The 24,704-nt window shown below is 40.7% G+C and overlaps 1 protein-coding gene across 4 annotated transcripts in view; it reads left to right on the top strand.

Annotated features, from left to right (window-relative positions):
- LOC149159150 (Transducin/WD40 repeat-like superfamily protein) overlaps window positions 1–24,704 on the top strand; it is a 146,856-nt gene that overhangs the window by 80,711 nt on the left and 41,441 nt on the right. For 2 of the 4 annotated variants that reach the window (XR_016261743.1, XM_089436411.1), the window contains exons 4-7: window positions 2,805–2,874; window positions 3,070–3,882; window positions 9,646–9,848; window positions 10,071–10,194. Coding sequence is in view for 3 of the 4 variants with exons in the window: in XM_089436411.1 (XP_089292537.1) it covers window positions 2,805–2,874; window positions 3,070–3,882; window positions 9,646–9,848; window positions 10,071–10,194 (1,210 nt within the window). In the remaining variant the exon portion in view is untranslated. Of the gene's footprint in view, window positions 1–2,804; window positions 2,875–3,069; window positions 3,883–9,640; window positions 9,849–10,070; window positions 10,218–24,704 lie in introns of those variants that run through there. The other 2 variants (XM_089436412.1, XM_089436413.1) reach the window with 2 other exon arrangements.

The raw sequence follows: 24,704 nt of genomic DNA, 5'->3' as shown, positions 1-24,704 counted from the left end.
AAACTCCTCTGCTGCCCTATCCTTTGTTGCCTAAAACAAGTTTGAACTCCTCTGTTTCCCTGTCCTTCATTGCCTAAAACAGGTTCGAGTTTTCTTGAGCGAGTTACCATAATGCCTCCTCCTAATGCCTATATATAGTGCTCCTTAGCCTCTAAACAAAGCCAACTTGTGCATGGCAGGGCCGACTTGAACAGGGAAATACAAATTAATAAAACTTCAAAAATTCATACCTCCTCAACCGTGAGGACTTAGGAGGTGTTCCATATGTCGTTGGAAAGGTCTGGTCGAGGGATACATGATGATGTAGCTTTCCTTTGCATTTTCCTTGACTTTGACCACTTATTTCTTGATTTTCTTGAAGGGCTTCTTCTCACTGTCATCTTAGCATTTGAGGGCTTAAACCCTTCTGCAACATCCCTTGCCGGATGCCTAGGGCTCATAGGGCTTTTGCTGAACTATTGTCACATGCTTTGACATTCCTTCTAGGGATTTAAGCTCTTTGCCATCATTCCTAGAACCAGGGTTTTGCCATCAATGACAACTTCACTCAACATAGACACATTTTTTCTATTGATAAGGACACAAATCGGTAGCTGTTATTGCTAGTGGGACTCCGTCAGAAAAGCAGATAAAGTACATTTACTAATATCCAATTAATGACCACAAAAGTAGGTCAATGGGACTAAAGAAGAATACAGTTAGTATGACTATAATGTGGGAGTGCAAGCGGGTCTCCAAAAAAAAGCTAAAAATAACATATAGAGAGAAAGAAACCAGTGGTAGAGCTGCCACAACACGTATATAAGGGACTGGTATAATACAAAATACTCAATAGTCTATGAATGATTCAAACAGGAAATCCAAACTTGATGGTTTGATCCACTCTGTGGGGGATTTTATTATCTTCATTGTATATGTGGCAAAGTTATCTTTCTTTTTCTTTTTATTATTTTATATTTATGCAATAAATTTTGGGTTCACTCCATGAAAATGATTTTTAATGTGAATGAAGTTCTTAATGTTCTTTATATAAAGGAAGGACTTCCTCATTTGTAATCATAGTTGGATAGTGGGTGTATTTCTCTAGCTGGGGCTTAATGCAAATTTTCTTAGTGTTATTAGGGTTTTGTGTTTTTTATGTTATGTATGTTTCAACTTAGAAGGTTCTTCTTTATTGGTTTTGTCGCCAGTATTTTAAAGGGTTTAAACTTGTGAGTGATTAAAGATCACCATAAGGCTTAGTGTGACATATCTAGCGAGGGACAATGGTCACGTGGAAGGGGGTGTCAAGGACATAGGTCTTCATGTCCCTTTTTATTGGTGTGAAGTAATCACTGGGCCCCTTTGCTAGGTAGATACTCATAGAGGTTCCCTTAGTCGATCCTTGGATTGACGGAAATCTTATTGAGGAATCCTCTCTAGTGGGTTGTTGACTTTTCAAGTTTACCCTGTTTGGCCGAGAAACTACCCATCCTTAGACACTAGTTTCTCCCCCTGATCCATTGTTCCGGGTAACCGCCATAAGGAGGGCCATTATTGATATTTTCTTGTCCTTAACATTCCCTTGACTTCATGGCGCTTGAATATTGGCACTGATTTTCATATTCCTCCATCACCACTATTTCTCTTTTTCTTTTAAAAACCAATTCAGTCACCGAGGTTAGTTGTGATATCAGTTTGCTCCTTATTGTTTTTACTGTAGTAATCTTTAGGGGGGCCTCCATCGAAGCCAAAGGAGAGCCGGCACAGAGAAGCAATGTAGGTTTCTGAGATGGCAGTGGGTGACCTATCAAGGTTCCACTCGGATTGTATAGGATGGATTGGAGCTTTCATCATCTTAACGTACAATTTGAGTGGTGACAAGAAGTATTGTGCCATATGAACTATTCATTTGGAAATCTCGTGACCATTTTTTAGGCTTTGGGGGCTTCTGTAATTCAGTATATGTGATATCATTTTTGGAACTATCTGTACAAAGTCATTAATGCATGACCCATGTCCCATGAGAAGTAATCAGAACGATCAATATCTTATGAATTTGAATAGTGCATTTAGCACTCATTGTGTCATGTGATATTTCATGTCATCAATCAATTTTTTTTTCAAGTGGCCTTGTCAGCAATGATGGAAAACCTTATGTTACTTAAACACAAACAAATGCAAGATGCAATTTAGGAGGACAACCTAAATTTGGAGAGGGTTTATGCATGAGAAGTTCCATCTCACATGTTAGCATGTTTAAAGAGAAAAATGTCAAAACATGAGAATTCTAGTAGTTTCTAATTGCTCTATAACGTATTGGTATTTCTTGTTGGATAGTATACTTGTGTTTGTATTCTATTTATTAGGAAGAGTAAAGGGACAGGTAGATGGGTATCGACATTAGCTAGCAATCAATTCCTATGTACTATTGAGCGATTTAGTATTTATTTCTCTGGGGCTGAATCCTAAAGTAGCATAGAAATGAATCTTGGAACTGAAGTTATTGAATGCAATCTTGGGTTGTTTATGCATGTTTTGTATTCATAGTATTTATGGATATGTCAATAACTTTTGAATGGATCTTGTTCCGTTGTAACTTTCTGTGCATGTCAAATGCTTTAAGATAATTCGTTACGGAGTGGATTAAAAAATTCTCTACAAGAATGCTTTTGAAGTTTCTATCTGCACGTAATTGACATTTATGGTTGTGTTATTTATTTCGCATTGGTTTTATATTTATAATTTTTTTTCCCTTATCCATATTAATGCTTCTGTTGATACTCCTTTTATAACAGTTTTTCTTTGGTGTGATCTAATTGCAGTGCCCTGGCAGCATTTTACATGAGAGGTTTTGTAGAAAAGTTTCCTGATATAAAGCCCCCTTCACTCGAGGTTTCATATTACATTCTTTAACTAAAATTTTAGGTTTTACGTCAGTGTTTAATTCCTTGAAATTTCTCTTTGCTTTTGGTTCTGGATATGGTATTCAACTGTAGGGGAGTGCAGACTTGTTCTAGTTGTGTATTCTGTTAATGTTGAAATCATTTCAACTTGTCCATTTCAAAACATTTCCTCTATATGGTGCAGCTTTATGCATGCTTCTGGCAGGATCCAACTGAACATGTTCGTATGGCTGCTCGCTCTCTGTTTCATTGTGCGGCTGCACGGGCGATTCCTAGTCTTCTCCGCTGTGAGAGGTTGTTTCCTACAATCAGCAAAATTTCTAGAAGTGATACTAAAACACAGCCAATTTCTAAGGATGAAGGGCTGTCTTGCAGTGACAATCCAGATTCAGATTTGGATTCTAAAAAGGGACAGGGTTATCAATTTGAATTATCTGAAATATCTAGCTGGCTAGATTTGGATGAGGTTCAAGATTGGAGTACTATGATTGGGGGAACAGATCAAGATGCAAATGCTTCACGTATAATTGTAGGTGCAGCATTAGCTGTTTGGTATCCTAGCCTAGTTAAATCACATTTAGCTGTTGCAGTTGCTCCTCAGCTTGTCAATTTAGTCATGGCTGTAAATGGCAGACATAGTGCCACTGCAGCTGAACTCCTAGCAGAAGGGATGGAGAGTACATGGCAATCACAAACTGCTTCAGATATACCTCATTTAATTGGTGATGTCTTCCTTCTTATTGAGTGCCTAAGTGGAGGAGTATCTGCAAAAACAGGTTCTATACAAAATCCAGTGACGGCTATGACAATACGAGAGACTCTGACTGGAATTCTTCTTCCAAGTTTGGGGAAGGCAGATGTGTTAGGATTTTTGCATGTTGTTGAAAATCAAATCTGGACTACGGGTTCTGATTCACCTGTCCACTTAGTGTCTCTTATGACTCTTGTCAGAATTGTACGAAGTGCCCCAAGAGCAGTGGTTCCCTACTTGGAAAAGGTATGCTTGCAATTTAATTTTGAAATCTTAATATATGGAGTTGACTATGTGCAACTGCAAACCAATTTCATTTTACATTTTCAAAGTACTCTGAAGATATCCTATTACCTGCTCCTCTTTTCTCTGTTCTTCCTGCATTGAATTTATGCCTCATATGCGCATTTTCCTAGTAATTCCTTACTATTGACTATACAATTCTTAGCATTTTTTATCAGGTTGAGCATATTTCTATCAAGGGCATTGTTGCAATGAACAAGAGAAATGAGTGTAACTATTCAGAAAATTACACCAGCAAATTTTTATGTATGATCGTATATAGGCTGTGTGTTCATTGTTCATAACTGCAATAGAAACAGGAAATGACAGAAAATGGATTTCTGGAAGCAGCACTCATTAGGCTCTATTAAAGCTAGCAAATTTGGGGTAGACTCAATTTGTAAAATGGTAGGAAAATCTTCTGCTCAGCATCACATGTTGTGGTTAGTGATTATTACCTACCCATGTGGGTAACTGCTAGGAGAAAATTTATCCGCTACTTTTTTCAGCTTGTGAGCGAGCAGTCCTATGATGATCCACAGATAGCTAGCCTCATATGCCTCCCATCCATGCTCCAGTAAGTGCTTTATTTCATCTAGATTGCTCATCTGATGAAGGTGGATCATTAAATATGATGTACAAAAACTGTTTTTTTATTCAAGTGCTTTCATTTAATGTTCAAGGGCATTCTAGTATGGATCACAGGTTGAATTGGATAATAGACCGCTTTTGGTTGTATTCTTGTTCCCATGCTTTGCCTTGACGGTTATCACTTGCCCCTAGTCTAGTGTAACCTTCCTTGAGGCCTTTCTTTCATTGTGTACGAGGGGCATGAATAGGAGGCTTTGATTGATGTTGCATGTCTGTGGTAATTCATACTTAACATTTTCAACTCTCCCTTGTATCCACACCCCATCTTCGTATTGATTGCTATTTGTCCCCAGTTCTGGTTCCCTGTCCTCCTCATCCTTGAGTAGGGGTATGAAACTTTGCCATAAGGTTGAAATTTGGGGTAGCTATGGGACAAATTTCCCCATAGGAACCCAACTACCCCAAGGAAAATCCATCTTGCCCCAAAAGAGAATTTAATTTGGATAAAAGAAAATTATTATTTAACACTCTTCTCCATTATTTAATGTGGCACAAATTTATTTGGGCAAGCAACATCATGGCATTTGTAAAATATATTTAAAGCAAATTAAAAATTTGTGTTTTCCCTCCAAGTTACAAGTTGGCCTGCCTTAATGGTCGTGACTTTTCGCTCAAAGAAACAACTATAAATTGGGCACCTATCAGCCCATTTTGATACATTCAATTCAGACTTCTAAGTTCTAAGGCATCTTTTCTCTGTGGCAATTGAGACTTATAAGAGTCAATCTTAGGTGGAGGAGGAGGACGAATGGTTTCTTGTGTTCTTTCAGGTCGAAGTTAAAGGTGGATTGATTATGATATTTGTAGCTCATCTTTGTGGCTCGCACTTTATCCCTATGGCTCGCATTGTAATCTCTGTGGCTTGTATTGTATTCACCGCGGCTCACATCTATCTGTGGCTCACATTATTCTCAGTGGCTCATATCTCTTTTCTGTGCCTCACATCTTATCCTCGTGGCTCGCATACTCATTCCTATGGCTCACATACTCATTCTTGTGGCTCGCATCTCTTTCCTGTGGCTCACATACTCATTCTTGTGGCTCACACTTATCTCTATGATTTTTATATTTATCTCTGTGTCTCATATGTATTTTTGTGGCTTGCATCTATTTTAGTGGCTCGCATATTCATCTTTGTGCCTCGCGTCTATGGCTCACATATGTATCTCTGTGATTCGCTATGGCTGTGACAATGATATATGACAAAGTAACCTTTGACATGATAGTGACCTAGTTCTATGACAGTGACCTAATGATGTATGACAGTGACAATGATCTATATGATAGTGACCTATGATGCATGACAATGACATGTGACAGTCATACCTATGCTTATGAGAGTGATAAATGGTAGTAGCTTTATAGCAGTGATTATTGGTAATAATGTATGACAATGCTATATGGCAGTGATGGGCTCATGGCTGCTTGGGAGCGAGAGCGGGGTGCGACATTTTCAAAAGCTCCTGGGTTGAGAGCGATTTGGGAGTGAATTTTATCTAATATATATTTTTATATATTTTGATGCATATATGTCAACAAAAGCATGTAGAATGATGAATTAATGATAAAAACCATGGATTAAACCATATAACATCATTCATCTAGTAGTTATAATCTTCGTCAACCACATGTCCACAAATTACAAGTTCTCATTTATATAGCATGTAAGGGTGCACATAACCAAAATAACATTGAGTGCAATCCATCTCTGAACCAAAAATACCCAAAAAATAGTCTCTAGATGGCTTCTAGCATCCAAAAAAATCATGCTACAACAAATACCTACATATCATCAAAATCATTGCCTATCTTGGGATCTTTCTCATTAATATCACCCTCTAAGCATTAACATAAGATAGAAAAATGTAGCTTGTCAAGTCAATATTTTGTTTAAGTGATGGGTACATTTTTTGTAGGGTCATGATAGAGGAGCTTGACAACCAATGTCACTAACATCATGGTACATAGAGGGCTTGGTGCTTTTGATTAAATACAAGTTTCATACTGTAGTACATGAAAAAATCCATTGGAAACATTGCAGTCCCCCCAATCTTGAAATCTTGAAAAATTGATAAGTCTGCTGAATTTTGAGTAAGATCTAAAATTCTACTTTCTCCATATGAAATCCAATGAGGTCATGACCACTCTCAAACATTCAGAGTCATTTCATGGTAATGTTGAAAAGTTAAGTAAAAGGATGAAAATGAAAGACCACTGACCACATCTTCACCCTCTGCGTTGTGATTGAGGAGGCACGACATCGCTCTTCGAAGGTCTACTATTGTTTCGTAGATTTTCTAAAAGCTTTTGACTCTGTTCCGAGGGAAGCCTTACTCTAGAGACTCAGAGATATTGGCATCTCAACAACCCTATTGACAACTATTACGTGCCTATATGAGTCCGTCCTTGGTCGTCTTCGCATGCCTCATGGGATGTCTGATTTCATCTGAAGCACTATTGGGGTTAAACAGGGTTGTCCATTGCCCCCTACCCTATTTGGGATCTGTATTGATGAGTTGGATGCTTTTCTACACAAGCATATCTAGGACACTGACGGTTGCCTTCTTCACCAGGTCCTGATATCTATTCTACTCTTTGCTGACGACGTGGTCCTCCTCTCCTCATCTCTAGAAGGATTACAAAGGTAGTTGGATGCCTTAGCTCTGTTTTGCGATCTTTGACAGTTGACGATCAACCTAGGTAAAACAAGGTTATGATATTCAATGGGGTGAAGAAAATTTCAAACCTTCACTTCCTATTTAGAGGGGAGGAGGTTGAGATCACCAACACGTATACATCCTTGGGGGTGCAATTCTCAAGTCCTCGCTTTAGTTTGCGACCGACGCTTCAACCTCAGATCAACAAAGGATATGGATCCTTAGCCCTTCTCGAGAGACAATGCTTTCGACATCACTTCCAAGACATCTCGTCCAAGATGAGCCTCATGGACACCTTGATCTGTCCCACTATTCTATATGGATCAGAGATTTGGGGACCATCTTTACTTGAGTCAAATTAGGCTTCAGTTGAGAGAGTCCAGATTCTTCTTGCCGCATCATTAGATGCAAACATACAATACCTCAACACATCATCCATGCAGAGTTTGGAGCTCAGCCCTTTCGGCTTGAGACAATCTTCAGTTTGGTCTCATTCTTGCATCGTGTCCGGGGATTTGCAGACTCAATAAAGAGTAGGGACTGTTACCCTTACTTGGCATATTGCTCTTCTAAGACTATTTCCCATTCTACTCCCTCGGGCCAGGCTAGATGTTGGTTTATAGGAGTTTCAGATCTCGTAGAGTCAATGGGCATTCAGTTGGATCATCTCCCTCCTTTTCGATATTCCTTGGATGCTCTTGGTCATCTTCTACCTACTAGACAGGAGTTGAACAAGATCATCAGGGAGGACATCTACAGGCAGTTCGTCCAGGTCACCTGGGTCAATCCTCTAGGAGGGTTGCGCCCAAAGATGGCCTTCTATGCTGAGCACTTCTTGGAGTTGAGAGACGAGCTCATTATTCGACCCTAGTATACGTTTCACCATTGGATGCATGCTCTTCACATTCCTCTAGGCCAATTCAGAGTAGGTTCTCATAGACTTCGGGTAGAGACGGACCACCAGATTGATAGACCAGACAGAATCTGCCAGGGATGTCATTTACAGGAAGTAGAGACTAAGGTGCACTTTATTTTTGGATGCCCTATCTACTACGAGATCAGAGGAAGGTTCCATTGCTTGTTCAGAGACTCTCAGACCCTCACAGACTTTTTCAGGTATCCCGATCAGAGATGTTTGGCCCTATATATGCAGGAGGCTCTTAGGTTTCGAGTGCATATTCTTCAACCTCCCATCAAACCAGACCCCACACAGAGGATCACGACATTTTTCAGGGTACTACCTTTAGACAGGGGCACAAAGAGAACGATTGATACTGTTTCATATCCAGACTCTAGACTAGTGAGGATCTGTGGGACCTCCAAACCTCAGCAGTGCGTGAACTCCCCCAGACAATGATTTAGTGGACAATCTGCACCTCCCACTAGCCCTTCATCGGGCCAACAAACTTTGTGGAATTTTTTTTAGTGTTCTTTAGTTAGCCTCGGATGTTAGGAGAGATGGGTTTGATCCACAAACTAGCCCCTGAATCTTCTCTGCCAGGGCATTCCATACATTGTATCTTTTATGTTCTTGCATTGTACCTTTTATGCATTGTATTTTTTATAGGAGACCATTTGGTTCTCCCACATTGTATGGACATCATTGTACTCAACAGTCCCTTTGACCTACTTTGTGGTCATTAGTTGGACATAAATATAATTATCTTATCTTATCTTCTACAATAAAAAATAAGAGTCTCAACTTCAAGTTATCTTTGCTTACTTTCAGCTCCAATCTAATTTGAGACAAAATTCTTTGAATGGGCTCATCAATCTGCAAGAAAATGGCTTGTATTCAGCTTCAGGTAGACCCATCAATGGTTTGACAGCAAACATAAGTTGATTCTGCTTTGAATTCATGCCAAATTGCATGCACAAGTCTCCAACAGCATGTAGAGTTTAGTCACCAGTCTCCAAATGCAAGAGGTGAGTATAAAATGACCTAAAGAGGTTTCAGTAAGTTTTTCATGTGTTGTCATTAAAGTTGTATATATATATATATATATATACACAAACCTTCAGCAGGAACTTAGTGTGTTTGACATGCTCAGTCTCAAATGAAGTCAATGGACCACGTCGCTCTGAATCAGACAATAACAGTTCAAACATGGCCAATTCTGTGTAACTTGGTCAAGTTGTGTAGACAAATCACTGAAGCTTAAATATTCGTCCTCTTGGAGCAGTTCTTTTTCTAGACCTTTTTGTTATGTCATTGCAGCTTAATACATCTAGAGCTCTGTTGTAGCTGTTCTCTATGTCATTATAAAAAAGGGTCCAGTTTGTTAGAATATTTTTGTTTTGTTTTGTTGAACACTTACATGAGCCTTTATTTGCCTTTGAACATTTGACATGGTCCCAGTTTGGTTGGTGTTGTAAAATCCTAATTGATTTGTGTTAATACTTATCCTGTACAGTGCAGGTGATCAATTATATCTTACAGACTATAGATACTGGAAATTCAGTACTGCGTAAGTTTTGTCTACAAAGTTCTATGGCATTATTAAGGGAGATGGTGCGTGCTTTTCCAATGGTTGCTTTAAACCAGAATTATACGAGGTTAGCTGTTGGTGATGCAGTTGGAGATATTCGTAACCTTTCTATTCAAGTCTATGACCTACAAAGGTGAATTTCATATGAATTACATGTTTATTCATGTGAAAGGGTTGTTGTCAGTTGATTATTTCTCGCTAATTACAGATATACAGAAAATAAAGAACAAGGGAGGAATATCATATCTTTTATTCCTTATGTTAGTTGCTCTACATTTCAAATAACTCTTGTTTCTTTTGCATCATTATAAGTTCCACGTCCATCAAAACATTGACTCCCCTTGGTTCATTATAGTGTCACAAAACTGAAGATTCTTGATGCAAGTGGACCTCCAGGCCTTGCAAGTTTGCTTTCAGGAGACATAGCCATGAGTACCACTGGAGGAATTTCAGCATTGATCTTTTCCCCAGATGGTGAGGTATGGAGCTCAATTCTTTTCAAGTAAGCTTTCTTTAGGAAACTGATTTGGAATTTCTTTCATCTATGAATATAAGGGATGGAAATCCGGAAAAGAATATCCTTGTTGTGCAGATTTAATTGATACTTAGTTAGTTGTCAAAGTTGTTTTGTCTATATTTTCTTCATGTTGTTATTATTAATACAATGGAAAGTTAAAATGGACTATTACCTCAAAATCTAGCACCTTAGTGCAAAGCCTCACTAGGCATTCTAGGTTAAGGGTGACAATGGGATCAACCACCACTATCACCTTAGTAGCTATTCCCCTTCTATTTAGTTAATGAATGTTATCCCCACAAGGGCAGCTTCACTAATAGATCTCAGAGAGTAAGTAACCCAAGAATTCTCAGGTTAAGTACTTGTTGCCCCTCATGTTAGCAGGAATACATACAAAAACTGTTGCAACATTTATCACCACCATTGTAAGCCCAATGTCATAAGTCAAAAGTGTTGTAAGTTGTAACAACCATGTGAAGCCCTATATTAGGTATCCTAGGCTTGTATCATGTTCTTGAGTTTGTATCTTGTTGTTTGGTCAGAGCATCACTGGTCCTTTGAAGTTCATCTCAGGTTCCTTAGTCTTGTATAGGATTGGAGGGCCTTAGGTGCAGGCTTGCGGGGGAGAACCCCCCCGCACCCGCTTCCAAAGTGCGCTTCAATCGAACGCGCATAGGGACCGCACTCGTATTTTTTTTTCGCTCCCTAGTTTTCCGGGAGCGATTTCTCCCCATTGCTTTGGGAGTGATTTTTAATGACAGGGAACGATATGAGAGCAATTGTTCCCGCTTAAAACAATCGTTCCCATGCCCAAGAAGCCTACGCGTGGCCAAAGAGAGGGTTTTTTTTGGAGGGAAAGGGGAGGGGCTAAAACGAATAAAAGGCCTCTTCCCCTCCCATATAACATCATTTCATGTGTGAGAGAGAGATTGAAAGGGTTCAAGCTTGTGGAGCTTGAGGGAGATTGAAAGGAGATTGTGGGAGCTTGCAAGGGAGATTGAATGCTGCCATTTGTGAGGGCTCAGAGATTGAAGGCTGACACCACCATTGGAGAGCCAAAGAGGTAGGGTCTAAGCCAAAGAGGGGGGAGGATTGTGTAACATTGAGCTAGATAGTCCTAGAAGTTAGCACCTTCACCTCACTGGTCTTACTTGGAGTTGATTGGGATTTCAATTGGGACTCCTCCCTTGATCATTTGAGAGATTGAATTTGTGTTGTTGGAAATTGCTCCACAATAGACATTTTTATTGTCCATGTTTTGAGTCTAAATCAAGACTCATCGTCAGGACAAAGGTCGAGAAGAAGCATATGAGAATAACTGATATAAATATGGAGATCAAGCAAATGAAGAAATGATCGATAATTTGAAAGAGATTGTTGGGTCTAAAGAGTGGGGGCTTGGGTTGAGGTGACAATAGGTCCCTGCCCTCTATGTGCCTATCCAATAGGTTTTCCAAGACCTTATCAACTTTGCCAATTGGATCAGTAATAATAACCTCCAAGGATTATGCTAAATAGATGCCCTAGAATAATATTCAATTAGGTAAGGGTCTAGGTGATATGAGGCAGTGAGTTCACAAAATCTATGGCTAAGTCTAGAGGGATAAGATAAGTCCTAGAGATGTTGAAATAGATTGCAAACAAATGCTACCTTAAATTTAATGTTTGTTGTTATAAATTAGGGTTTATAATGAGGACAATTCATAACATGCAAAATTTATAAAAACAATAGCAAAACAACCCACAATTAATGATAAATAATAAATAATCAAAGACTATTTAATGAGTAAACAAAGGAAAAGATTGCAACAATTTTTAAATGGTTGAAAATGCAATAAACAATTACTAAACCCTAGACTTCAACCCTAGAAAGGTGGCTGAAAATGCATAAAATGACAATTTTCTTTTTTGAATTTGAAAAATGCAAAGCCTAACCCTAGGACTATGGTGTTTAAGGTGTTTGATGCGATTTAATGTTGATCTTGCCATAACCTAACCCTAGTTTATGGTGTTTAAGGTATTTTATGCAGTTTAATTTTGAAAGATTGGCACACAAAGACAAGTGCCTTTATCAATATTGGGTATATGGAGTCAAAAAATTAAGACCAAAGGTGGAAGACCTTGATTGGGGGCAAGAGAGAGACAAACCTCTCAATTTAACCCTATCAACTTTCAATCAATTCGAGATTTAAGATTGACGAATGCTATTCTAACTTTCCTTGATGGATACTTGGTGACAAACCTTGTAAGGGGGATATTAAAGCTATAAAATATTCAACATTTCATGAAAACTCCATAGAGACCCTAATCTACAACATTTGCAAAATGGAAGAATATACTCACAATAAAATAACACAATTCACCATAGACTTTATCGATCCAATAAAATATCCCTACAAGCAAAAATATACTTCCCTAAGACAATTCGCTACCTTAGTGCTCCATTGCATCCAAGAGACAAAAGAACTGGTGTGCACTCTTCTCTAGTGAGAAAAATGAGTGTGTGACAATGATCCTCCTAGATCGTCTTCCCTTTACTTATATGAGGGCAACCAAATTGATTTAGGGAAAAAATAGACTAAAGTCTCTGAAAATAATATTTCAAGTGATTAACAAGTTAAGTAGTTCACAAGTTGACCCAAAAGATAGTTATCTCAATGAGGAAGCTTAATAAAAAGCCTTTTTTTAGCCCACACATTTGAGCAAAGGGATCCTCCAAAGGCGACATCATCCTCCAATGGTGAAGATCTCTATTAAAAAGGTTAGGATGGGTCAAGGAGTGCTCCTCACTCAAAGCTATCTCTTCATTAACAAGTGTGCATCATCAAGCAAAACCCTCCTCATCATCATGTTGTCATCAATCAAGCCCGCATAATCACTGTAGGCCTCATGAGGGTGATGTCACGAAGCCAGGGCATGGTGTCATCATCTAGAAAGGTGTACCAACCCTTCTAGAGGGATCTCAAGTTGTCGTCATCATCAAACTAGTTTAGGAACAAAGAAACACCCATCAAGAAGGCACAATGCTAACCTGGGGGGGTCTCATGGTCTTTGGGGTACATCTTCTTTCAAGACAACGTCTTGGTTTGAGTGAGCATCATTTTAGGCTCTAGAGGGAGGGGAAAATGTCATTATCAATGCTAGATACATCCCAATGTCAACGTCTTAGCTATGGTGCCCTGAAGGGTTATCAAGTGAGATTGGATGTCCTCTTTGGAGTCTAAAGTGATGGAGGAGTCAATCAATCCCTCAAGGGATGGAAATTGTAGTTTGTGAAAATTCCTAGACTCGAAGGAACCCCTACTGCAGCAAATCTGAATCTACTTCACCTACTTGATTTTTAACATACATTAACCAAGTTATTCTTCTAAATACTGAAGCAAATTACTTCTGCAGTCTACACTAATTAAATATTTGATCTCATGAAATAGAAAATAGAGCAAAGAACAAGATAGATAGGACACTTATTTTTGGACATAATAGTCCCCGGGAAAACCCAATGCGGGAAAACGGTGCAACAACTATGAGGGTGTATTATTATGTAGGAGAAATATCTGAATACAAATCTAGGATTCTCATCTAGCAATCCTTTACAGAGAAAATACCGGCGGAAAATCTGAGTGAGTTTTACCTCACTTCACCTGACATAATTCCAGCTGATCCGGTACAACACTGGTTAACCCTGACTATTTCTGGGCTGGCCATGCGTTAGCCTTTCAGGCTCTGTGTCAGCCTCTTAGGCTCTGTGTCAACCCTACTTCAACTCCTCTGCTCTCTGCGTCAGCTATCCCGATTGTTACAGTAGTTCTCGGTAGTTCCCGACAGTTTCGGCTGTTCCCGGTAGTTCGGTAGTTCCCGGCAGTTTCGATTGTTCCGATAGTTCTGGATTCTACATGACATGCAACTTTTCTGCGTCAACTCTCCTGACTACTGCGTTGCCTCTACATCAGCTCTCCCAGCTATTCCGACAGTTCCCAGCGGTTCCGACAGTTCCTGGATTATCCCTGCCCCTTTGATGCAGAATGATCACTTAGTTCGAATTTGTCAGCGTCCAAGCCCCAGAAATTTCAAACTCTAGATCAATTTGTTCTATCGGTGTGTGTTTCGAAATGAACCCCAAGCCTCCATTTAATACTTTTCTTGTCGAGTTTTCAACGATCGAGATTAAGTCTCTAATCAACGACTAAGATTAAAACATGACTTGATCCGCCTTCTAGATCATTCTCACCCATATTTTGATTAATACCCATTAATATTTTAATTTGCCTAAGTTTAGACTTAGGAACCCCATTAAAAATATCAATTATTTTAATAAAATACAATCTATGTGGAATTTCACCAAACGGTTTCTGGATTCTTTAGAACTCGTGTGCCTTAGCCTCTCCACCAATTTTCAAGGCTAGAGCTCTTCTGATGCTACCACATACTAACACTCCCTCTTAGCGAGGAAAGTGCTCTAGCAACAATGTCCACCTGCACGTTGCTTTGTTTCTGAAGCACCTCCTTTCTGCACTGCTGCTGCCACCAACACTGTGTTGCTGCTGCTACTGTACTGTTACCCATGACATTGCCTTGGCCACTGTTGCATCTGTACTACAACTCCCTCTCAAATGCTGCATGTGCTATGCTGCTAGCACTGCCACTGTTAACACTGCATCCGTATTGCAACTCAGTTGCTGAGAGAAGCAACTGAAAAACATCCAAAATTAGCTGAACTTAACTGTGTTCAACATAATAAAATGAATGTTGGAATCTGACTGCTGCTGATTCTGAACCTCTGAATCTTTTGCGCTACTACTAACTCCTACATTGTGCCAACTGCACTGCTGCCAACCTTGCTTTGTGCTGATCAGTTTCTAGTCCCAAGCTACTGCATCTGTCCTCCAAACTCTCCATTGCATCATTTGACACTAATTCCATCTCGCGACTGTTGAATATTAGGCCCCCGTAGCAAGGAATTGATCCAAGAGGTGGACTCCTCAAGGATCCTGCCCACATGTAGTCCTCACGCCTACAACTCAATATCGCCCCATCTCCCTCCTGGAGATGCATGAGCACTCATGGCATACTCATCCTCGTCAATCTTTGGTGAAGCAGCCTTAGGATCATGTTTCTCATCCTTTTCCTTTTTCTTCAAAGGACACTGGGATGCATAGTGGCCCAACTCGCCACAACTGAAACATTTCACTTTCGAAATATCCTTCTTTCGCTTTAGCTTCTACTGTCCCTTCGATGCTAGAGTTGCGTTCTCCTCCTCCTCCTTCGTCTTTGAGCCACTCCCACTATTACCACTGAGGTTGACCTTCACTAGGTCCCTTCTTAACTCTTGTTGAAGAGTCGACCACATTTCCTCCCATGAAGGTAGTTTCTTTCTGCCCAATATGCATTGGACAAAAACTTGCCATACATCCGAGACTCCATTCAGGGCTATCCTCACCATCAAGGTTGGCTAAGGAGTGGACCCCATTGCAGCATGTTGGTCTCGAGTGTCCTGAAGATGTTGAAGATAGAGGTTCACCCCTTCTCCTTTTTGCGTCAAAGTTCGCTGCAACTTCTGCTCCAAATACATCTTCCACTGTTCAGAAGAGCCTTCATATAAAGAAGACAAGGCTTCCCACATCTCTTAGGTTGTATCCTTGCCCTGCAAGTGTGAGACCACATGATCTCAAACTCCATTGAGAATGAGCCTCTTTTCCTTCCTCTGCTCAGCCTTGTACTTTGTTTTTTGATCGTTGTCAGCAGGAACAGCTACAACACTATTGACGTAGGCCTCGAGATCATATTCCTTCAGAACAGCTAAGATTCTGGTCTTCCATATGACGTAGTTGGAAGCTCCTTCCAATCTGTCTTGATCTCTGAGCCCATGCGATGCCATTTCACCCAACTGTCGAACTAACTCCTCTAGTCACAGGAACAGATACGAATATGGGGTTTGAAACAGATACGACAAATTTTCAAAATATCAGGATACGATACGACAAAGAAACGACATGCATATATATATTTCATATTACCATTCATCTTTTAGAATCTAGAATCTATATCTAAAAATGCATAATCATCGTCATGAATTCAACATAAACAAATCATCATCATCAATTCAACATAAACATTGTCATCATCATTAGTGATTATTATATCATTCAACATATTATCATCATCATTAATAATGTAATAAAAAATGCTACAGCCTTTGTGCTTTCGGGTCCAACTCCTTCAAAGAACGTGTCATGCATGGCAGATGATATCTATCTTCCTTGCATGACAATTGAAAGGCCCATGGGATCATCGGGATATTCCATCAAGACCTATTTGAGCATTTCAATCTTCTCAATGTCAGCTTGGTCTCTTGACTATATGCAAGCACAAGATTGGTCAGAGAAGATTTGTTATCTTGGTGGGATTTATGAAATCAAGAGCAAAACCAATGACAATTAACAAAACCTTAACCAAAATGAAAATTAATCGCTCAAATAAATCTCTTTATGAAGACATTCATCAAACCCTTTTATTTGCATTTTTGAACATCTATCTTTTTCTTAGTAGAATCCTTGATAAATATATGGAATGTCGTTGTTTCTAAAGATTTAGAAGAGACTTTATGAGACTCTGTTTATAGTGAGTTTATTTGCAAATCTGATTTCTTCATTTTTATTATTTATTTATGGCTATACAAATTTTCACGCTTTTTAACATTTTAACGGTGCATTCTGATCACAATTTTCGTGGATCTGTTTCCGGATTAATCCAGAAATGGATCCAAAAAAATTTAAATCCCTTGGAAACGTATCCAATTCCAAATATAAAGTTTCCGATTTTTTGAAACGGCACAAAAACGTTTTTACAACGTTTCAGACAAGAATCGTATCTGTTTCTCTATCGGAAACGGGGATCCGCATTTCTGGCAAATTCTTCAGGAGTTTCCGGTAACTTAGGGTAAAACTCACTCAGATTTTCTGCCAGTATTTTCTTTGTAAAGGATTGCTAGATGAACATCGTAGATTTGTATTCAGATATTTCTCCTGCATAATAATAAACCCTCAGAGCTGTTGCACCGGTTTTCCCGCATTGGGTTTTTCCGGGGACTATTGTGTCAAAAAATAAGTGTGTCCTATGTATCTTGTTCTTTGCTCTGTTTTTCGGTTCATGAGATCAAATTTTTAATTAGTGTAGGTTGCAGAAGTAATTTGCTTCAGTATTCAAAAGAATAACTTGGTTAATGTAATTTAAAACAAGTAGGTGAAGTAGATTCATATTTGCTGCAGCAAGGGTTCCTTCGAGTCTAGGAATTTTCACATGGTATTAGAGGCATGGATTTTGAAATAGGAAGAGCAGATCCAGTGCTGAGCATTGAGGCCGAAAGCTGCACTTGGCAGCAATTCGAATCCCCTTGAAGGGATTGCGTAGTCCTTGTCGGGAAGCAGATTCGAGGAAATCTCTCTCTGAGTGAGATGACAGAGAGGTACGATTTCCAGATCGTGAGTTTGCAGAGGCAGAGGGAGTGACGTAGAGCCTTAGCGCAATGCTTGAAGGGCGCAGTTTCTATCGGGGCAGAAATCTGCTGGAAAAAAATGAAGACACGTAGAAGGGGAATTTTCTCCTCAGAGAAATTTCCGCCAGAAAGTTTGACTCTCACTTGCTGAGTAGCTGAGCAATGCTAAGCAGTGACTAGAGGAGTCAGTTCGACAGTTGGGTGAAATGGCATCGCATGGGCTTTAGAGATTAGGACAGGTTGGAAGGAGCTTCCAACTATGTCATATGGAAGACCAAAATCTTAGCTGTTCTTGAGGAATATGATCTCAAGGCCTACGTCAATAGTGTTGTCGCTGTTCTTGCTGACAACGATAAAAAAAAGAAGTACAAGGCCGAGCAGGGGAAGGCAAAGAGGCTCATTCTCGATGGAGTTCAAGATCATGTGGTCTCACACTTGCAGGGCAAAGATACAACTCAAGAGATGTGGGAAGCCTTGTCTTCTCTGTATGAAGGCTCTTCCGAATAGTGGAAGATGTATTTGGAGCAGAAGTTGCAACGAACTTTGATGTAGAAAGGAGAAGGGGTTAGCCTCTATCTTCAACGTCTTCAGGACACTCAAGACCAACATGCTGCAGTGGAGTCCACTCTTCAGCCAACCGCGATGGTGAGGATAGCCCTAAATGGAGTCTTAGATGTATGGCAAGTTTTTGTCCAAAGCGTATTGGGCAGAGAGAAACTACCTTCATGGGAGGAGATGTGGGCGACTCTTCAACAAGAGGAGTTAAGGAGGGACCTAGTGAAGGTCAACCTCAGTGGCAGCAATGGGAGTGGCTTAGAGACGAAGGAGGAGGAGGAGAACACAACTCTAGCATCGAAGGGACAACAAAAGCTGAAGCAAAAGGACATTTCAAAGGTGAAATGTTTCAGTTGTGGCGAGTTGGGCCACTATGCATCCCAGTGTCCTTCGAAGAAAAAGGACAGGGATGAGAAACATGATCCTAAGGCTGCTTCAGCGAAGATTAATGAGGATGAGTATGCCATGAGTGCTCATGCATCTCCAGGAGGGAGATGGGGCGATATTGAGCTATAGTCGGGAGGACTACATGTGGGCAAGATCCTTGAGGAGTCCACCTCTTGGATCAATTCCTTACTACGGGAGCCTAAGATTCAGCAGTAGTGAGATGGACTTAGTGTCAAATGATGTAGTGGAGAGTTTGGAGGATAGATGCATTAGCTTGGGACTAGGAACTGATCAGCGCAAAGCAAGGTTGACAACAATGTAGTTGGCACAATGCAGGAGTTAGCAGCAGCGCAGAAGATTCAGAGGGTCAGAATCAACAACAGTCAGATTCCAACATTCATTGTATTATGTTGAACACAGTTAAGTTCAACTAATTTTGGATGTTTTTCAGTTGCTTCTCTCAGCAATTGAGTTGCGGTACGGATGCAGTGTTAACAGTGGCAATGCTAGCAGCATAGCAGATCCATCTTAACCTCGAATCTATCAAGCGTCGAGAGAGATCCAATCTCTCGAGGTGAAAACCTCTTTTTTGAGTGCAGAACTTCAGGAAAGGTTTGCACCTCAAGACATTTGATCCCTCTCGACGATTGATAGATCTGGGGTTAAGATAGATCTAGGTTGGTTATATAATGCCATATAATATCTATATTTGTATCTATGTGTCTCTTTCTTATTCTTTTTCTCTATCTCACCCCTAAACATGCACACACTCTCTCCATATCTATATTTCTCTATCCTGCTCCCTATTCCTCTTTGCCTCTCTCCCCCCTTCTCTCTCTCTCTATTCCCCTTCTCTCCTTCTCTCTCTATTCACTCCCACTCTCCTCTCTCCCACTCTCTCTCCATCACTCCCTTGTCACTCCCTCTCTCTTTCCACCTTTCTCCCTCTATGTCTTTCTTCTTCCTTCCATCTCTCTCCCCCTCCAACTCCATCTCTCTCTCCTTCTCTCTCTTGAGTCCTCTCTCTCCATTTCTCTCCCACCTCCCTCTATCTCTCCCTCTATTTATATCACATAACAAGGCCTTGACTAACAACTCTATCTCTCCATGAGATCTGAGCACAATGCTAGCGAGACCAATGATGTATAGACACCCTCGTCATTGTCTTTCTCGGAACATACCCCACTTGGGTTCTCAGGGTGTGTTCCACTAGGACTATTCTAATCTTGGATTCCTAGTCGTCAAAGAATATCGGTCCTCAACGACTACTCTTATCTTGGATGCCCTAATACATCCTCAAAGATCATTGAATGCCAGATGTTTAACCAATCTTCCATTCTATCTTCCCAAGTAAAGACAAGAATGATGTGTCTATCTCTCCCTCTTAACTAGGGAGGACATATCTGTTCCAATAAAGGAATGTACTTATTCCTACGGAAGGAATGTACTTAAGCTCCCTCTTGGCTTATTAGGAATTTCCAAGTTTCTTCCAAGTAAGAAACTTGTTTCCAGGCTCCACTTAATTAGGGGCCTACAGCAGCTGCTCAGGTGGAGATGATGGGACAACCAGCTGCTTGAAGAACTTCTCTTCACAATGTCATGAACTTCTTTTTGTTATCTAGGAGTCTTCATGTTAGGGACTTCTACATAGGGCACTAGCCATCCATCACTTTCATCCATGAGTCAGCCATGTCATCAATAGAAAGTGATCCATCAGTGCATATCTGGCCTTCCTTCATGCCACACTGCTATCTTCATGCCATGTTTATGTTATATAAAAATTAATTATTCTGTAAACTATTAGTTTAATTAGGGCATAGGGCATGATCAAAGATCATGCCCATTCACCAAGAGGCACGTAGGGCTGTATTTAATCCTGGGCCTCTTAGTCTGTAAAACATCAATTCATTCATTAATTAATAAAATATATAACTTGCTGATAATTGTTGAGTTTATCGATTCCATGTGGTATCAGAGCCACCACTGCGCTGTGTCCAACTGCTGCTCGAACTACACCAATCCATTTATCTGCCTACGAGCCGTACTCCCCCAACATTCCGCTGTTTTGCCCGACCGCCGTTGTTTGTCAATCCACTTGCTCGTTATTTTGCTGTGTTCGTGACAAAATGTTCCACCGTTCCTCCACCCTCGACTTCTTCCATTGTTGACGTTGCATTCCTCGACCACCGTCGCTCCCCATCGCCGTTAATGTTGTAAGACCGTTGTTCCAGCGTCCACGTCACACTCACCGTCGACCTGTCTTTTCTGCCGCCAAGTAACCCGTCATATCGTGACTTGTATATATATTTTATATAGTTATAATAACTATATATATGACATATAATTTATATATATTTTATATAGTTATCATAATTATATTTATGGTATATAATTAACAAAAAAAATATCAATTAAAAAAACTATATAGTTAAGAAAAAGAGTTAAGCTGGATAGATATACTCCACCTCAGACCCGCTCAATGGCTTCATCAATGTCGATGGCCGATTTCAATAAGAGACTAGTAGACCTTGAGACTAAGGTGACCGGACAAGGCGATAAAATCGAGGAGCTCTAGAACACAACAAAGGGAATAAAGAGTCAGCTCGAGGAGAACAAGAATGAATTTAAAAAGGATCAGGCAGACCTTTCAGTTAAGGTGGATCAAGCTATGGTGATGTTGGGTTGTATTTGTACTAGCTTGAAGATTACACCCGATCAAATACTCCAGAATAATGAGGCTACTCAACATCTCAATTCTTCAGATTCGTCAAAATCATTAGACGCACATGAGAAACTCGAGTCCCCAAAGACATCTTCCACACCTAATCGAGGAAATAGTAACTTGAATTTTGAAAATAGGTTGCTCTGGAATCCATACACCAGTATGTCGTTTTCAAATCAATTCCCGTTCTTCGCTCCGCCAATAGTGACATATCAATGAAGAGCAAAAATTGAGCTAACCAAATTCAACGGTAACAAAAAATGCAACATTGCTTGGCTCAATAAAGCAAAAGAATATTTTGAGCTTTACAATATTGACAATGATGACAAAAAGATCAGGGATGCTTCCATGAAAATGGAAGGCAAAGCATATAATTGGTATATGTGGTGGAAGAAGGCGACACTTGCTATCAGTTGGAGGAAATTTAAGATGCGTTCTTTAAAAGGTTCCAAGGTGTCAAGAAGAAGAGTTCTCAACACTCACTAGATTGCGACAAAAAGGAGATGTGGATGAATACACTCGAGAATGGGAGACTTTAGCAACATGAGTACCTGGATGTGATGTCCCTTCTCAAACACATTTGTAACAGGGTGTTGCTACACAATTTTGCACAATTTTGGCCAAGGAAGAGAGCCCATAATTTTCGACTTAGGGACTTAGGAGGCAATTCGACTTTATTTGGTTGCTAGTGGAATGTGGGGACCACCCACATGGGAGTTTGAATTGGCCCATTCGAATAGCTTGGAGGGAAAGTCGAATAGGTGGATGGAAGGGCCCACATGAGGCTAGGGAGGCCGAAGGAGTTATAAGGAGGGAGCAACTCTCATTTTGGATTCATTCTTACACCTTGCAATCAAAATTACTTGATTGTTCGCTTTGCTGTTTAGTTGAGTCAACCGACTGTTTAGCCACGAATCTCTCAAGCGGGAGATTCAACCTCTACTTCGGGGGACCATCCGTGCTCGCCCTAGAGAGGCAGTTCCATAAGTATTTCAGGAGTTCTGGGAGTGTGTTACAACACTATCATTCAACCACAACAGGGAGTGCGTATTTCTGGCTAGTTGGAGAATACGCAAGGGGAGTTTGGAGCTATCAATGATCAAGCATTTTCCGGGAGAGTTAGAGGATTGGGAGAGCAGCAAAGGGCCAGCCTTTCTTGCGAGTTTGGAGCCAGCAAAGCTAGCATCCCAGCAATCCGATTTAGAGTTACCTGGGCTTGCGTAGAGAGCCATCACTAGGCTCACGTGGGAGTTGGAGGAAGGAATTGTAGAACTGGAGCTAGCCAGGAGAAGTAGGAGATCACTTGGAGTGCAATTTGAGGAGGATTGCTGGAGTTGGGAGAGTAGAGATTGACAGGATCAGTCACAGTAATAGAATTCGAAATTGGAGGAGGGCCAAGCTGTGAAGTGTCAATTTTTGAAGGTTGGAACCAAGGGAAACTCTTTCTGGGTTTTCTGGGTTTTGGGCAAGGATCACACCTAAATTTATAGAATTTTCTAGGCAGATCTAAGGGGTCAAACAGGGGTCCCAACTCAGCCAACAGCTAGAGAGCTAAGGGAAATTAGGACCAAAATTCCGAGGTCAACATTTGGCCAATTCCTTCGTGGGTTTTTCTGGGTTTAGGCCAAGGAGCAGGGAGCTAAAATCTCATAATTTTCGGAGCACGGGAAGCAGTGATTCCAGCCCTTCAAAGTCAGCAGACAGAGCCGTTTTATGGGGCAGGGCAGTTCAGTTTGGTGCAACAATGGTAGCAGCCTCCGGTTCAACATTTTTTCACTTGGGTTTTGTCATGCTTGTCCATTGAGACAGGCCCAAGTGCACCATTCTATTTTACTATTGTATTTGCTCCTAAAGAAGTAATAAAATTGCTCAATAGTTCTCTATTTCCAGTGTTTCCATGGGTGCTTAATGTATATTTCATTTTTCTGATTGCTGGATTGTTTGCATGCTTTGTATATCACTTACATTCCTGTTTAGGAACATTACAGTGGTATCCAAGCCATAATCTTGGCTCGGCGTGTGGGAAAGATTAGAATCAAATAACATGGCAGTCACCTGGAATGAGGTGGTGAGGATACAACAAATGTTGATTGATGTAGGGAGGAAGTTGATTCATTCCTCAGTTGGGAATCCATACATGATTGCAACTGATTTGGAGTTATTGGGGGAAAACTGGAGGGCATACCAATCATTGGGTCATGGCATTTAGGCATCCCTCTCTTTTTGGGAATTTTTTGAACTAAGGGGTATGCACAAACCAATGGAGATTTAATGGGATTTTGCAGGGATGATAAGAAGTATTAAGAAAAAAGATGAAAGAGTAGTTGGAGGGGCCATGGTTGGCAAAGAGATAGTTGAGCATACACCCATTGATGATGTATTCGGGGTTGTGACCGAGTTCTCAAGTGATAACAATGCACCACCGGTTGGTGAGGTGTTGGAAGACAACTCCACTATTGTTGAGGAGCTGATAGGTATAGAGGCCTCCAGATCTATGATGGAGTTGCCAGATGATAGTCGCCTACAACTCACTGGTGAGCATATCGTGCATATTGGGTTATCTATGGAGTAGTCGAAGGCTCATGTTGTGCCCGTGATGGAGGAGGATGTGCAACCATCCCTTGGGCTAGCCATTGATGAGGGGCAACATAGAGGTCACGCGTTGGGTTTTCAGCACAGTTCACTTTAGAGGCCCACTAGCGGGGTCTATAGCGTTATCAACCCACCCTTATGCGTTGGATTGAGGGAGGCCGAGTTGTCTAGACGTACCCGAGGGGGTGGATAGGTTAGCAGGACTGAGCTGAGCATGATACCACATCAGCTTGGAGGGCTTGTTCCTTCCATAGAGGATTACACATTCGATCTCTCCTTTGGGATTGGATGGCGAGAGGTACTGAGCTGGTACTCGATGGAGTAGGTTAGGCGGTTGGATACATCCATGGCCACATGTTAGCAGAGGCCATGGATTACCAGAGGGACTCGAGGGCAAGACTATTTTTGGGATCCAGGTGGGATTTTCCATCACATCATAGAGTTGGTAGGTGATGGTAGTAGCTACGAGATGGGTTTGACGCTTGAGCACACCCACATTTTCAGATCTCCATCAGAGCCCCAGTCAGCACTAGTGACAGGATGGTTTGACAGGCGAGCAGATAGATTTCATGAGTTGTCTTGGCATATTGATGGTGCGTGGAGTCACAGGGTGACTAACTTACTCTGGAAGGAGCTGGTAGGAGGAGGTGGCATCGACAGGCTATCAGATAGGGTACTGTATGGAGAGAGTGCTCTCTTTCTAGATAGGCGCAGTAATGTCATT

Source organism: Pinus tabuliformis, chromosome 5_2 (genome assembly GCF_031772625.1).
Source record: "Pinus tabuliformis cultivar Carrire ecotype Pingquan chromosome 5_2, CPIR1, whole genome shotgun sequence".
In the NCBI taxonomy this organism is placed as follows: Eukaryota; Viridiplantae; Streptophyta; class Pinopsida; order Pinales; family Pinaceae; genus Pinus; species Pinus tabuliformis.
Note: the sequence above shows the minus strand (reverse complement) of the source record. Positions and strands in the feature narration are given on the sequence as shown.